Source organism: Caretta caretta, chromosome 11 (genome assembly GCF_965140235.1).
Source record: "Caretta caretta isolate rCarCar2 chromosome 11, rCarCar1.hap1, whole genome shotgun sequence".
NCBI classification, from domain to species: Eukaryota; Metazoa; Chordata; order Testudines; family Cheloniidae; genus Caretta; species Caretta caretta.
In genome coordinates, this window is record NC_134216.1 from 71,168,099 (window position 1) to 71,180,430 (window position 12,332).

General features: G+C 47.6%; 1 protein-coding gene across 1 annotated transcript in view; it reads left to right on the forward strand.

Moving 5' to 3' along the window:
• The first annotated feature begins 403 nt into the window (after positions 1-403).
• ASB18 (ankyrin repeat and SOCS box containing 18) overlaps positions 404-12,332 on the forward strand; it is a 37,571-nt gene continuing 25,642 nt past the window's right edge. Inside the window, exons 1-2 of the mRNA XM_048870112.2 lie at positions 404-761; positions 5,119-5,386. Coding sequence (XP_048726069.1) covers positions 521-761; positions 5,119-5,386 — 509 coding nt within the window. The 5' untranslated portion in view covers positions 404-520. The remainder of the gene's footprint in view (positions 762-5,118; positions 5,387-12,332) is intronic.

Here is a 12,332-nt window from a genome sequence, read left to right on the forward strand (position 1 = left end):
TAGTCCTGAAAAAAAAAGTCTCCCAGATAAACCACTTACAACATGTATTTTTACACAGACTCCAGAAGACTCCAGAAGTGATATAGGGAAAAATAGACGTTAAAGGCCTTGGGATGGGTGGTTTCTTTTATTATGGGGAAATTTTCTTCCCAGATTAAACTGGTCTCTTTCTCCGCCAACCTGCTGTCTGGAATTAAAACGGGAGTTTAATCACAGAGGTGCTGACACAAAGCTGCACGGTGAACATTTGACCTTAGCTATCACCTTGTGATTAAATACATATGTATATGTATATATATAACTAGGCAGGCTTGCTGTTGCTGTATCCAGAAGTCCATATGACCCTTACTGTATCAAGTAACCATAATCATCTGACCCCACTGGAGTTATAAATACAACAACAATAGAGCCCTAACTGGATTATAATTGGACAATGGTAACAGGACAATGGAAATAACTATAAAAGACCATCTATCCACACAGATAGGTCTTGTACTAAAATAAGTTGCAGTGCATTGCAATGGTTGAGCTGCCGGGACCCGTTATAGAGAAGCTACAGATCCTTCGGAAAGTGGAATCAGAGCACCCATTAATGGCTCATGCTCCAGCGGACAAGTACTACACAGCACTGGTCACGGGAGACCTGAGAAACCTTAAGGTCCTGACTGATAAATATTATGAAGACGTCAATCTGATTTTTGAGATCAGTAAAAATGAGCTGGAATGGCAAGTGAAAAGCCTGGCCTCTTTTGGATTGTCAGGTACTCTTGCTTTCAAGGACCAGTTTAAAAAGTAAACAGGCACTTACTAACACTGATTGAAAGAAAGGTGTGGTGTGTTTATATTAAATGAATTACACTCTGTTTTTAAGTAGCCTGCTAATATGTTACAGAGGAATCTCATTTCTTTTGAGATGATTGTACAATGTGCTCGGCAGATGCACCCTTTGTGCTAAATGTTTGCAGTGCCTCGCTGTTAGCAAGTGCTCTAGACAGGGAAAATGAAGGGCCTGATTCTGCAAATTTGCACTAACAGATCTAGGGTAAAATGTTCAGTGATTGAGGAGCCTAAAGTGCCTAACTTGTTTTTAATAGGGCACTTTGGCATGTTTGAACATTGTATCCACAGTGCTTATTACCAAGGGTAGTCCCATGGGACCAGTTTGTGCCGCTCATAGGTAGCTTTGCATTCGGGGCAGAGGGATAAAGGGGTACAGAGCGACACTGCAGCAGGGGGCGCGCTGGAGATGTCCTGCCCTGGACAGATGGAAGATTTCCTGGAGCATGCAGTGTGCTATATCCCTGCAGCATTTTACACCCAGGCTCTGCCTATTCTTAGCCCCCCATTAGCACTATGACCCCCCTGGGAAAGTAGTGAGGGAGCAGAGCCTGCAATAACCAGTGTGCACAATGCCATTCTGCACAGACTGCACCAGCTCCCTCCCTCCCACTGTGCACCTACATAATGCCTAGGCAGAACCACCATGGGCAACGGAACTATATTCGCAGTGCCAGGGCTGGGTAAAAACATTGAACAAAACACTTGAGGGTCAGAAAATGGGGCTTCACTGAAAACAAAATCTCCCATGGGAAAGGAGAGGGCTTTTCACAGAATTTTCCATTAGAGAAAATTGAAATTAAATGTTTTCCTTCAGGTCAGTGTGCTGAGCTGCCACTGGCCAGATGGGAGTTGTACTTCTGGATTTCTTATGCTCCCATTCTCCCCTATGAGCCCATCTCACTGGCTGGACTACATTTCCCATGATGCACCACTGCCTCTCCATGGCATTTCAACCTTTCCACATCAAAGTCTTTCTGAACTCCTTACTGTGCCACAAGCTTGGTTATTTTAGGTTTTTGTCCCAGTTCAGGACACAAACAAATATCAATTTCCCACAGGATGGAAATTCCATTTTCCAATCAGTTCTACCCAACAGTAAGCACCGCACCCAGTGAGATCACACCCCAGGCTGACTCCCAGGTCACCCAGCAGGCCAGGAGTAGAACTCAGGTCTCCCAAGTTCCAGTCTGTCCACTAGGCCACACTGCAGAGGGCTAAAGTGCAGTTCAGCTTGTGCCTATCTTTAAAGCAGGTGAGGTTGAACTCCATGGGGCTATTCCCCTGCTTGAAGTTAGGCATATGGCTGCTGAGGCAAGGCCTGAAAAAGCAGGGCTCCTACCAGTGTCACTGAAACGGCCTCAATAGACAAAAAAGTCATTCATGTCAGAATGGGCTAAGTTGCTTTAATGAGGTTTATTTTTAATTGCTCTGAGTACACTGTACATATTAAAATATGCAGAAACTGAGAGTTTGACTTTTAGGCTGAGCCCTCACCACCTACAAACGAACACACGACTAGTATGAATGTATGCCTCCACCTAGTGTCGTCACCACTCAGCTGTAGGTCACAGGCCCTGTACTTGCCCCTTTAGCTCAAGTGGCCTCTGAAGCAGACGAATCTGAATTCCCTCTCTGCTGTTGCCATGAAGTGCTAGATGTCCTGGCTCAGGGAGTGGTGACAGAAATAAGATTTGAACCGATCCCAGGGGCTCAAGGGGAGACATTTGTCTAAGGAGTTCTTTAAATGCTTTCCTGCATTTAATGTGTCACTGTGTCTATACTGAATGGGATCGGTGACATTTCATAGCGCTTACCCAGCACCTCCTTTGGTTCAAGGGATGGGAAAAGCTGGGACAAAAGCAGTCCCAAAATAGGCAGTCAAAGCAATCACAAAATCTTCCCACCCAAAACTTTGGTCTGAAACAATAGCCTCCATCCTTCCTGCAATGGAAGGGTTTGGGAGAGGAGATACACCATACGTGCATGCATCATTGACTCCTGGATTTTAATATCCTGAGTCGCTACCACTGAAGGGAAGGGGATTAAATAATTTGCAGGATTTCCACCTGTGCATCGGAAGGAAGTCTGGTTATGTGGAACTACACCACTAGAGGAAAGCACTAGCCTGGGACTTGGGCAACCTCAATGATGCCCCAGACTCCCTGTGAGACCTGGAACTTCATCACTCCACACTTCATCTCTCTGCCTCAGTTGCCCATGTCTAAAGAGGGGACAATGCTTCCCGTGCCAATGCTTCACCAGCATGCTGGGGAAATCTATTTATGTATGTTTTGGTGGCACGACTTGGGTCTTATAGAGCTATTGGAGTACCTAGAGAGAGGGTGCACCGGCTCCCAAACTAATGTAGCTCTTGATCTACAGAAGGCAGCCTGCAGGGTTTGACCTACTATGTGTCATGGCATATTGGCTTTAGGGGATTGTGTGTACATAAAGCAAGCAGGGGGCAGTGGAACTGAGCAACCAGCACATTTCTGATGGCTAGCTTCATACAGGAGCTACGAAGCAGAGAAGCCAGCCTCTTGAATGGAATGCACACACATAGTTCTTTGCAAATCCAAACTCTATCCTTGCCAGAGCAGTTGCTATGTCCAGGGTCACTGTCGTATCAAATTCCTGTTTTGGCTCTGTTACTTCAGGCCCACTATGAGTCCAGCTAACGCAGGCTTTCCCCTGGATGAACAGTAAACTGCACACCCAGGGGTCAGGCACAGCCCTCAACAGGTTACAAATCTGTATTAGATGCAGGTGGGTAATTAATAAGCTGTCTTTTAAAACTTCTCAGCGTGGGCTCAGGGGAAGAAGTTAAGTCTCTGAATAAGGTACCCTTTGTGGCTCATTACAGGCATGATATTGATTCTTCCATCATTATAAGACGGTATTCCTACCATGTGAAATCCTGCCCATTGATGTGCATTCACTAGGGAATTTTCTTTTCCCCTATAGCCACCACTGCTCAGAGTGGCTAACAACCTTAAACGGGCCTTTTGAAAGCCCCAAAGTTTTCAGAGAGTGAAAAAATGTACATGCACTGCCCTGTTTTATTCAGCAAAAGGGCACTGGCTGCACACACAGAGAACTAAAAAGGGGGAAAGAAAGAGACCAGAATTGTGTTGAATGTGGAGCCAGTAATCCTTTTTGAGAGCAATGTGCATTAAAGAGCTGCAAATACTCAGGCATTTTCTGCAGCTCAGAACTTTCTCAAATTCCTTTTCCTGTGCACTGTGTGCCAGGCAGGGGAGGGGGCCCGCAGGTGCCAAGTCTCTTTGGTTTGCTTTATATTTTAATTGCTCCTCTCTCAGACCTGGTCTACACTACAAAGTTAGGTCGACATGAGCTGCCTTACATCGCTGTGGAAGTGGCTTCACTTAAATTTGGCTCCCATCAATGTCATTTGCCTGTCTATGCTGATTTAGTTTCACCACCTCCCCGAGCGGCGTAGAGTCACGGTCAATGTACACAGGTCGACGCAGCAGCATTGTAGACACTGCGTTGCGTACGTCGACTTTTACTGCCTTTCAGAAGCCATCCCACAATGCCCCACATTGACAATACTCTTGATACAAGTGCTCCTGGTGAGGCTGCCCACCACCGACACCAGGAGCTAAGTGTGCACACACAAGCTATTTTATAACTGCCGGGGCTGTATGTCGACGTAAGTTAGGTTGACATAACTTTGTAGTGTAGACAGGGCCTTAGTTTGTGCAGCTGAAAAGTATAACATTTACTGTATGTCTTGTATAAAATAACAGACCACTTCACCTTGAATGGGCCCTTAGCATAGCATAAGCAGTTAGCCGCACATATTCTGTCTGTTCAATCTTGTGTTTAGCTGTGACACTCAGAATATCTTTCCCAGACCTGAAGAAGAGCTCTGTGTGGCTCGAAAGCTTGTCTCTCTTACCAACAGAAGTTGGTCCATAAAAGATATCACCTCACCCACCTTGTCTGTCTGGTGTAAAAGGGCAAAGTCTCTGACATCTGTGTCTGCCACTCACCCCAGTCATTTACTGGCTTCCCTCTGGCGCTGTAATGATCAAAGCTGGGCAGCTGCTAATGAAGTTATCCTCACCCCTGGGAGGAAGGGAAGCATGGCTACCACTTTGAGGATCAGAAACTGAGGCATTTAAAAATTAAGAGACTTGCCCAAGGTCACACAGGAAGCCTGTGGAAGAGCTTGGATCTCAGGAGTCCCTATCCTGTGCCCTAATCACAAGTCCATCCTTCTCACATCTCTCTCTCTCTCTCTCTGCCCTACAGGCCTGTGGTCCCTGGAATACAAGAGGGAACTGACCACCCCACTGTGCATCACTGCCAGAAATGGACACACTGCCTGTGTGCGTCACCTGCTCTTCTGGCGGGCAGACCCCAACATGGCTCCAGGAGGCCAGAGTGCTCTGCATGAGGCCTGCGAGGGAGGCCACACGGACTGCACGGAGCTGCTGCTGGAGCACAGAGCCAACCCCAACCTCCTGAGCGAGGAAGGCTTGGCACCACTGCATCTGTGCACCAACCAGAACACGCTGGGGTAAGAAGAGGGCTGTGCCAGGCAGCACGTACCCCCCCCCCATTCTCTCCCATTATTAACCACCACCACCCTTGCAATTGTAATGTTCATTTAACCTTCGCTGTGCAGTTCTTCTCTCCACCAATCCATACATTCTTCTCTACGTGGGCCTGATCGAGAGCCCACTGGAGCCTATAGAAAGACTCCTATAGAGCCTATAGCCTCTTGGAGATTGCTCAGCACTAACCTGCCCCAAGCAATGTGACTTTCCCCTATAATACTGAGTTCAAGGGGAATTAGAGTCAGAAGAATTTACATAAAATTGACTGCTTCTTACACGCCAGATGTACTTCCTGTGTGTAGTCAGCATCTCCTCTCCTGACTCTGTTAATGACTGGAATCGGTTTTTAGAATCATAGAATCATAGAATATCAGGGTTGGAAGGGACCCCAGAAGGTCATCTAGTCCAACCCCCTGCTCAAAGCAGGACCAATTCCCAGTTAAATCATCCCAGCCAGGGCTTTGTCAAGCCTGACCTTAAAAACCGCTAAGGAAGGAGATTCTACCACCTCCCTAGGTAACGCATTCCAGTGTTTCACCACCCTCTTAGTGAAAAAGTTTTCCTAATATCCAACCTAAACCTCCCCCACTGCAACTTGAGACCATTACTCCTCGTTCTGTCATCTGCTACCATTGAGAACAGTCTAGAGCCATCCTCTTTGGAACCCCCTTTCAGGTAGTTGAAAGCAGCTATCAAATCCCCCCTCATTCTTCTCTTCTGCAGGCTAAACAATCCCAGCTCCCTCAGCCTCTCCTCATAACTCATGTGTTCCAGTCCCCTAATCATTTTTGTTGCCCTTCGCTGGACTCTCTCCAATTTATCCACATCCTTCTTGAAGTGTGGGGCCCAAAACTGGACACAGTACTCCAGATGAGGCCTCACCAATGTCGAATAGAGGGGAACGATCACGTCCCTCGATCTGCTCGCTATGCCCCTACTTATACATCCCAAAATGCCATTGGCCTTCTTGGCAACAAGGGCACACTGCTGACTCATATCCAGCTTCTCGTCCACTGTCCCCCCTAGGTCCTTTTCCGCAGAACTGCTGCCTAGCCATTTGGTCCCTAGTCTGTAGCTGTGCATTGGGTTCTTCCGTCCTAAGTGCAGGACCCTGCACTTATCCTTATTGAACCTCATCAGATTTCTTTTGGCCCAATCCTCCAATTTGTCTAGGTCTTTCTGTATCCTATCCCTCCCCTCCAGCGTATCTACCACTCCTCCCAGTTTAGTATCATCTGCAAATTTGCGGAGAGTGCAATCCACACCATCCTCCAGATCATTTATGAAGATATTGAACAAAACCGGCCCCAGGACCGACCCTTGGGGCACTCCACTTGATACCGGCTGCCAACTAGATATGGAGCCATTGATCACTACCCGTTGAGCCCGACAATCTAGCCAGCTTTCTACCCACCTTGTAGTGCATTCATCCAGCCCATACTTCCTTAACTTGCTGACGAGAATACTGTGGGAGACCGTGTCAAAAGCTTTGCTAAAGTCAAGAAACAATACATCCACTGCTTTCCCTTCATCCACAGAACCAGTAATCTCATCATAGAAGGCGATTAGATTAGTCAGGCATGACCTTCCCTTGGTGAATCCATGCTGGCTGTTCCTGATCACTTTCCTCTCATGCAAGTGCTTCAGGATTGATTCTTTGAGGACCTGCTCCATGATTTTTCCGGGGACTGAGGTGAGGCTGACTGGCCTGTAGTTCCCAGGATCCTCCTTCTTCCCTTTTTTAAAGATGGGCACTACATTAGCCTTTTTCCAGTCCTCCGGGACTTCCCCCGTTCGCCACGAGTTTTCAAAGATAATGGCCAATGGCTCTGCAATCACAGCCGCCAATTCCTTCAGCACTCTCGGATGCAACGCGTCCGGCCCCATGGACTTGTGCACATCCAGCTTTTCTGAATCGTCCCGAACCACCTCTGTCTCCACCGAGGGCTGGCCGCCTGCTCCCCACGCTGCGATGCCCAGCGCAGCTCTACTTGTTAGCCCTGCAGAGGTAATATAGCAACAGGGAACGGGATGTTAGCTTGGCTAGCCGCCAGGCATAGACTCTTTGAGTCTAATGCACAGGTGTGTCCACCACAACTGCAGCTTAACTACCTATATCATACCCCTCTGCTTTATCTAGGTCAGTGTTTCCCAAACTTGGGACGCCACTTGTTCAGGGAAAGCCCCCGGCGGGCCGGGCCAGTTTGTTTACCTGCCGCGTCTGCAGGTTCAGCCGAGCGCAGCTCCCACTGGCCGATCGCGGCTCCCACTGGCCGATCGCGGCTCCCACTGGCCGCGGCTCACCACTCCAGGCCAATGGGGGCTGTGGGAAGCGGCGCGGGCCAAGGGACGTGCTGGCCGCTCTTCCCACAGCCCCCATTGGCCTGGAGTGGTGAGCCGCAGCCAGTGGGAGCCGTGATCGGCTGAACCTGCGGGCGCGGCAGGTAAACAAACCAGCCCAGCCCACCAGGGACTTTCCCTGAACAAGCGGTGTCCCAAGTTTGGGAAACACTGATCTAGGTGAAGAGAGATTATGCAACACTAAGACCAGTTAGCCTTTCCAGCTGACAGAATAAAAAGTTGACTTGGATGGAGAACATCTGAGCAAAACCGGGAAATGTTTACATTTTGCCACAAAACAAGTTTGATTTTCATATGTTGGAATAAGGAAAATTGCAAAGCTGTCTCCAGGAGAGATCTCAGTGTGAACATGTGGCTCTCTCGCCTCTAACATGCTGTATCAACTTTGCCTCATAAATCAGCCAGGCAGATGTGATACATGGGGGGGGGGGCATGCAGGATCATGTGCCCTCCGCCCCCCCCCCATTTGCTGCTTGGTTTGTACTGAGCGTGCTCACACAGACTGAGCATGCTCAGTAACACAGCTGAAGTCCTCTGCCCTTACTCTTCCCCCCTCCCACTATCAGCAGGTAGCAGTTGCCGCTGCAGCCAGCAGACTCCTTTTAAAAACATCACGGTGCAGCAGTACGTAGAAAGCAGTGTTAAATAACCACAGCCTACATATGCCACAGTCCTGGAGAGAAGAATAAACATGGAACACCCAGTGCCAAGTGGATGAAAGTGGTAAAGCTGTGTCGCGTCCACTGATTTGGTATTCGGTGGTTGTGCAAAATGGGTAACATACATGCCAAGGGAGCGAGCGTTGAGTATAGCAGGAAGAGCAATGGACAGCAAAAGATAAAGCCCCTCCTACTGCATCGTCTGGGTCATGCTGTAATTTCCATTCTGATGGAAATAACTGAAGCAGTTCCTCCCCTGGTGTCACGTTGGCGTTACATCATGTGACTGATCAAGATTTACCTACGTGCAGGGGTACCAACTCTGCATGCCCGTTGAACGTGTGATACTGTTACTCCTCTCTGACCCTTGACATAACTTTTCACTACTGTTTACACTCAAGCTGAATTTGGCCGTGTTGGCAGGGTTCTGACTTCAAGGCAAGTCCACGCTACTATCATGCCATTCAGTTCAGTGGAATTACTCTTGATCTATTCTGTACTAACTGAAAGCAGAATTAGGCACAACCCTTTTCAGGCAAACTTCCAAAACAGTCCAGTCTCTTTTCCAGCAAGTAAGAGCTTGTAGGTTTCCAGGCCAGGCTCAGTTAGCGTTTCACTGGGACCCATCTGCACTGGCTCCCTGCTCAGCCATTGCTGCTCCCCGATAAGCCTCACCCATACCTGCTCCCAGCTGTAACACCTAGCACGCACAGCCTTGTTCCACATACCGTTCCTGGGGATTCCACTTTGTGTTCAGCTTCTTTGCTGCTCCTGGCTCACCACGCAGGCCAGCTGCTGCTTCCCAACTAAGCCCAGACACTTTCAGGACCTTTCTCATTACCTAGCCAGCAGAAAGGATGTGCCGTGGGGAGGGAACTGATGGGAGTTGTAGTCCCCTGCTTAGCAGATCCAGCACGCCTGCTTTACCACACCGCCATGCGACAGTGACAAAATCAGTCTCTTTCTTCTAACACTGAACAAGGAATTTCAGCAAAAATGCTTGTTTCCTCTATTCTAATAAAGTGACTCTGCTTCACTGTAGAACTTATGCCTACAAGCTTTGTCCATCTGCTGCTTCTAGCTTACTTAATGTAAAGATGCAGTACCCACAACTTCATGTCTTTCCCCCCCCCTTTTTTCCCATAAGCAATATATAACAATAATTAATGTTTAACTAATTCTAGGTCAAATCCAGTCACAATTTAGCCTTGAGGAGGATTTTGTCCAGTTGACTCACAGCGATTATCAAATCCAAACAAGTGGAGACTCATGTTCAGTATGGTTAGGACTCTCCTCTGCAGGACTACCTCCCTCCACCCTGGCCATGATGCAAGTAGGTTCACAAACGAGCTGGGTTTGGAACCTGCTGCGGATGCTGCCTGGTCCTTCTGTAGTGAGGACTCGGGCTGATGGGAAAACAGGAATTCTAGAGATGAAAAATTTTGAGGGTGTTGTCATTTTGTTTCCTTTTACACTTGGATAAAGTCAAGAGTTTTTGAATTTTTTCATGGAGCATCAGTGAGCCACCCCAGAATAGCCCTCTCGTAAGCGCACTCACCAGAGATGTAGAAGAGCCAAGTTCAAGTCACTACTCTGGTGACCTCACCAGAGCAGGACTTGAACCTGGGTATCACACATCCCAAAGGAGTGCCATTAAGCTATTGTCAGGCAGTGTTTGCCATCTTCATATACCAGAAATTCCACCATGGAGCTGAGAAATCTTCCTGATAAATTGGTATTTTCCGACAGTAAAACATGTCATCTAAGAATCCTGGACAGCTCTAGTGAGGACCTTAGCTGGTCTCTGTCAGGTGGATTCACATGGGGCCAAGGAATGGAGCACAGCTACATCCGGTGGCAATGGGTGGTGGCCAATGTTTTGCCTTATCCAGTCTTATCAAGACTAAGTGTCTTTCTTTTAAATGTCAATACGTTTTGAGCTACATGCCAGCAGCTGAGGAAGACAGCCTGAAACTTCATAGATCTGGCACCTCTCAGCCTTGCACACTTTAAGCGAGGCCATTTAGGATGATGATTTACTTTTTCACATTGGCTCAGAATGTGAGCCAATTGACCTATCATCAGCAGCCATGCCCTATCACTCAGCGGAGCTAACACAGGGACCTTTTGTATGCTCTTAGCTAGCTGTACTGCTCTCTCCACCAGTCAGTTCATTCTCTCATGGTGATGAGGGCTGGAATATGCATGAAGTAACACTGTTTCCCAAAAGCATGGAATTCAGAACTGGCAAACTGTGGTCCATTATCAGGGACTCTCTCTTTCCAGAATGCCATATGAGACAAGATGTTCTGACCTGGAGAGTTGTAGACCTAGTTAGAATGTTTACAGATGTAAAAAAATTGTCACTCCATGTAGGTGCTTCCCTTTCACACAGCTCTGGTGCTATTCTTTCCCAAAGGCATATGTAGTGTCTGGAACACGTACATGGAAGATGTGACGTTCTCTATAATTTCTTCCTGGTCATTCTGCAAGACTCACGTGATTCTATCTTAAATTTTAGGCTCTTCCCTGTGCTGGGCCACAACACTGCCATTCGGGCTCAATCCCAGAGTTATCTAAAGCCCTGGTATCCTTCAGGTATCCTTCAAGGACTGTTGGAGTAATATCACCATACTTAATCAGACCTTCAGCTTCAGAGCATAGATTTCATGAGCTAGGTTTGGGACCGTGGCAAATAACTTGGCCAACAATGTCTATTGCATACTATTGCGGGTGTGTGCCAATCAGTTCTGTCCTTGGTGGTGGGTCTGGCAGCAGCCAGGTCTTTTCTAGTTATTAATAGCAAGAGCAGCTTGTGGTTGTGGGCAACTTGAAATGATCAAGACTATACAAGTAGCATATTAAACTCTTGCACACCCCTACAGAGACAAACATTCTGTTTGGGGGACAAAGGTACCTGGAATAGGCTATAAGCTGCCAGCCATATCTGTGCCACTGGGAGTAGCAACTCACCAGGGGTGTAGCTGTTGGCATCTGCTGAAATGACTGTAGGCTTGGAAACGCCGTCAAATGCCAGTAATGGGGCTATGGTCAATCGAAGCCTGCTTAAGAGATTGTTTAAATCCTCAGGTGCCCCTTACCATTGTATCTGCACCACTCCCAATGCACCTGTGAGGTAGGGATGTATTATCTCCATTTCACAGATGGAGAACAGAGCCACAGAGTCTGAGGTTACATAGGAGGGTCTTGAACCTGGTCTCTGGCTAGCACCCTAACCACTGCACCATCCCTCCTCTGGCGTCTTGGCCCACATCCTTAGGGCTTTAAGAATCACATAAGTAGCTTGGCCTTTTGAGGTATAAATTTGCCTTCTTTATAACTAGAAACAGCATCAGCTCTAATACAGTCCTATAGCTTGGCTCTAGGAGTCCTCTGGCTCTTCCCTCATCCTCTATCAAGCACATGTCCTGAAACATGCCATTGGGTTTGCTTCAGCGTACACGCCTCATCACTTTAGCCAAGCAGCCACACAACTGCCTTGGGAACTTACTTAACCTTAAGTTCTTCCTCAGAATTCCCACAGACAAAAACTTCATCAATATGAACTTCCTCCCTCCAGGTTCCACAGAATCACATTCACTTTCCCTTGTAAGATAGCTGGCTGTGTCACCAAACAGAAGGTGACCTCAGCCATTTCTGACATTTCTAGAGCATGCACCCAGTGGCTGAGCAAATCCCATCTGTCCTGTGTCCGTCCTTACCACACCGACCATGTTACTGCCTACTGCTCTTCAGAGGCCATTTTTATGGCACTTCCCTTCCTTTACTACTTGTACCTTGCTTCCATGGAACACCCTGCCTCCCAGGTGAACTGCAAAATCAGTTCATTCTTCCATAATGCCTACAACAAAAAGTTATCCATTAA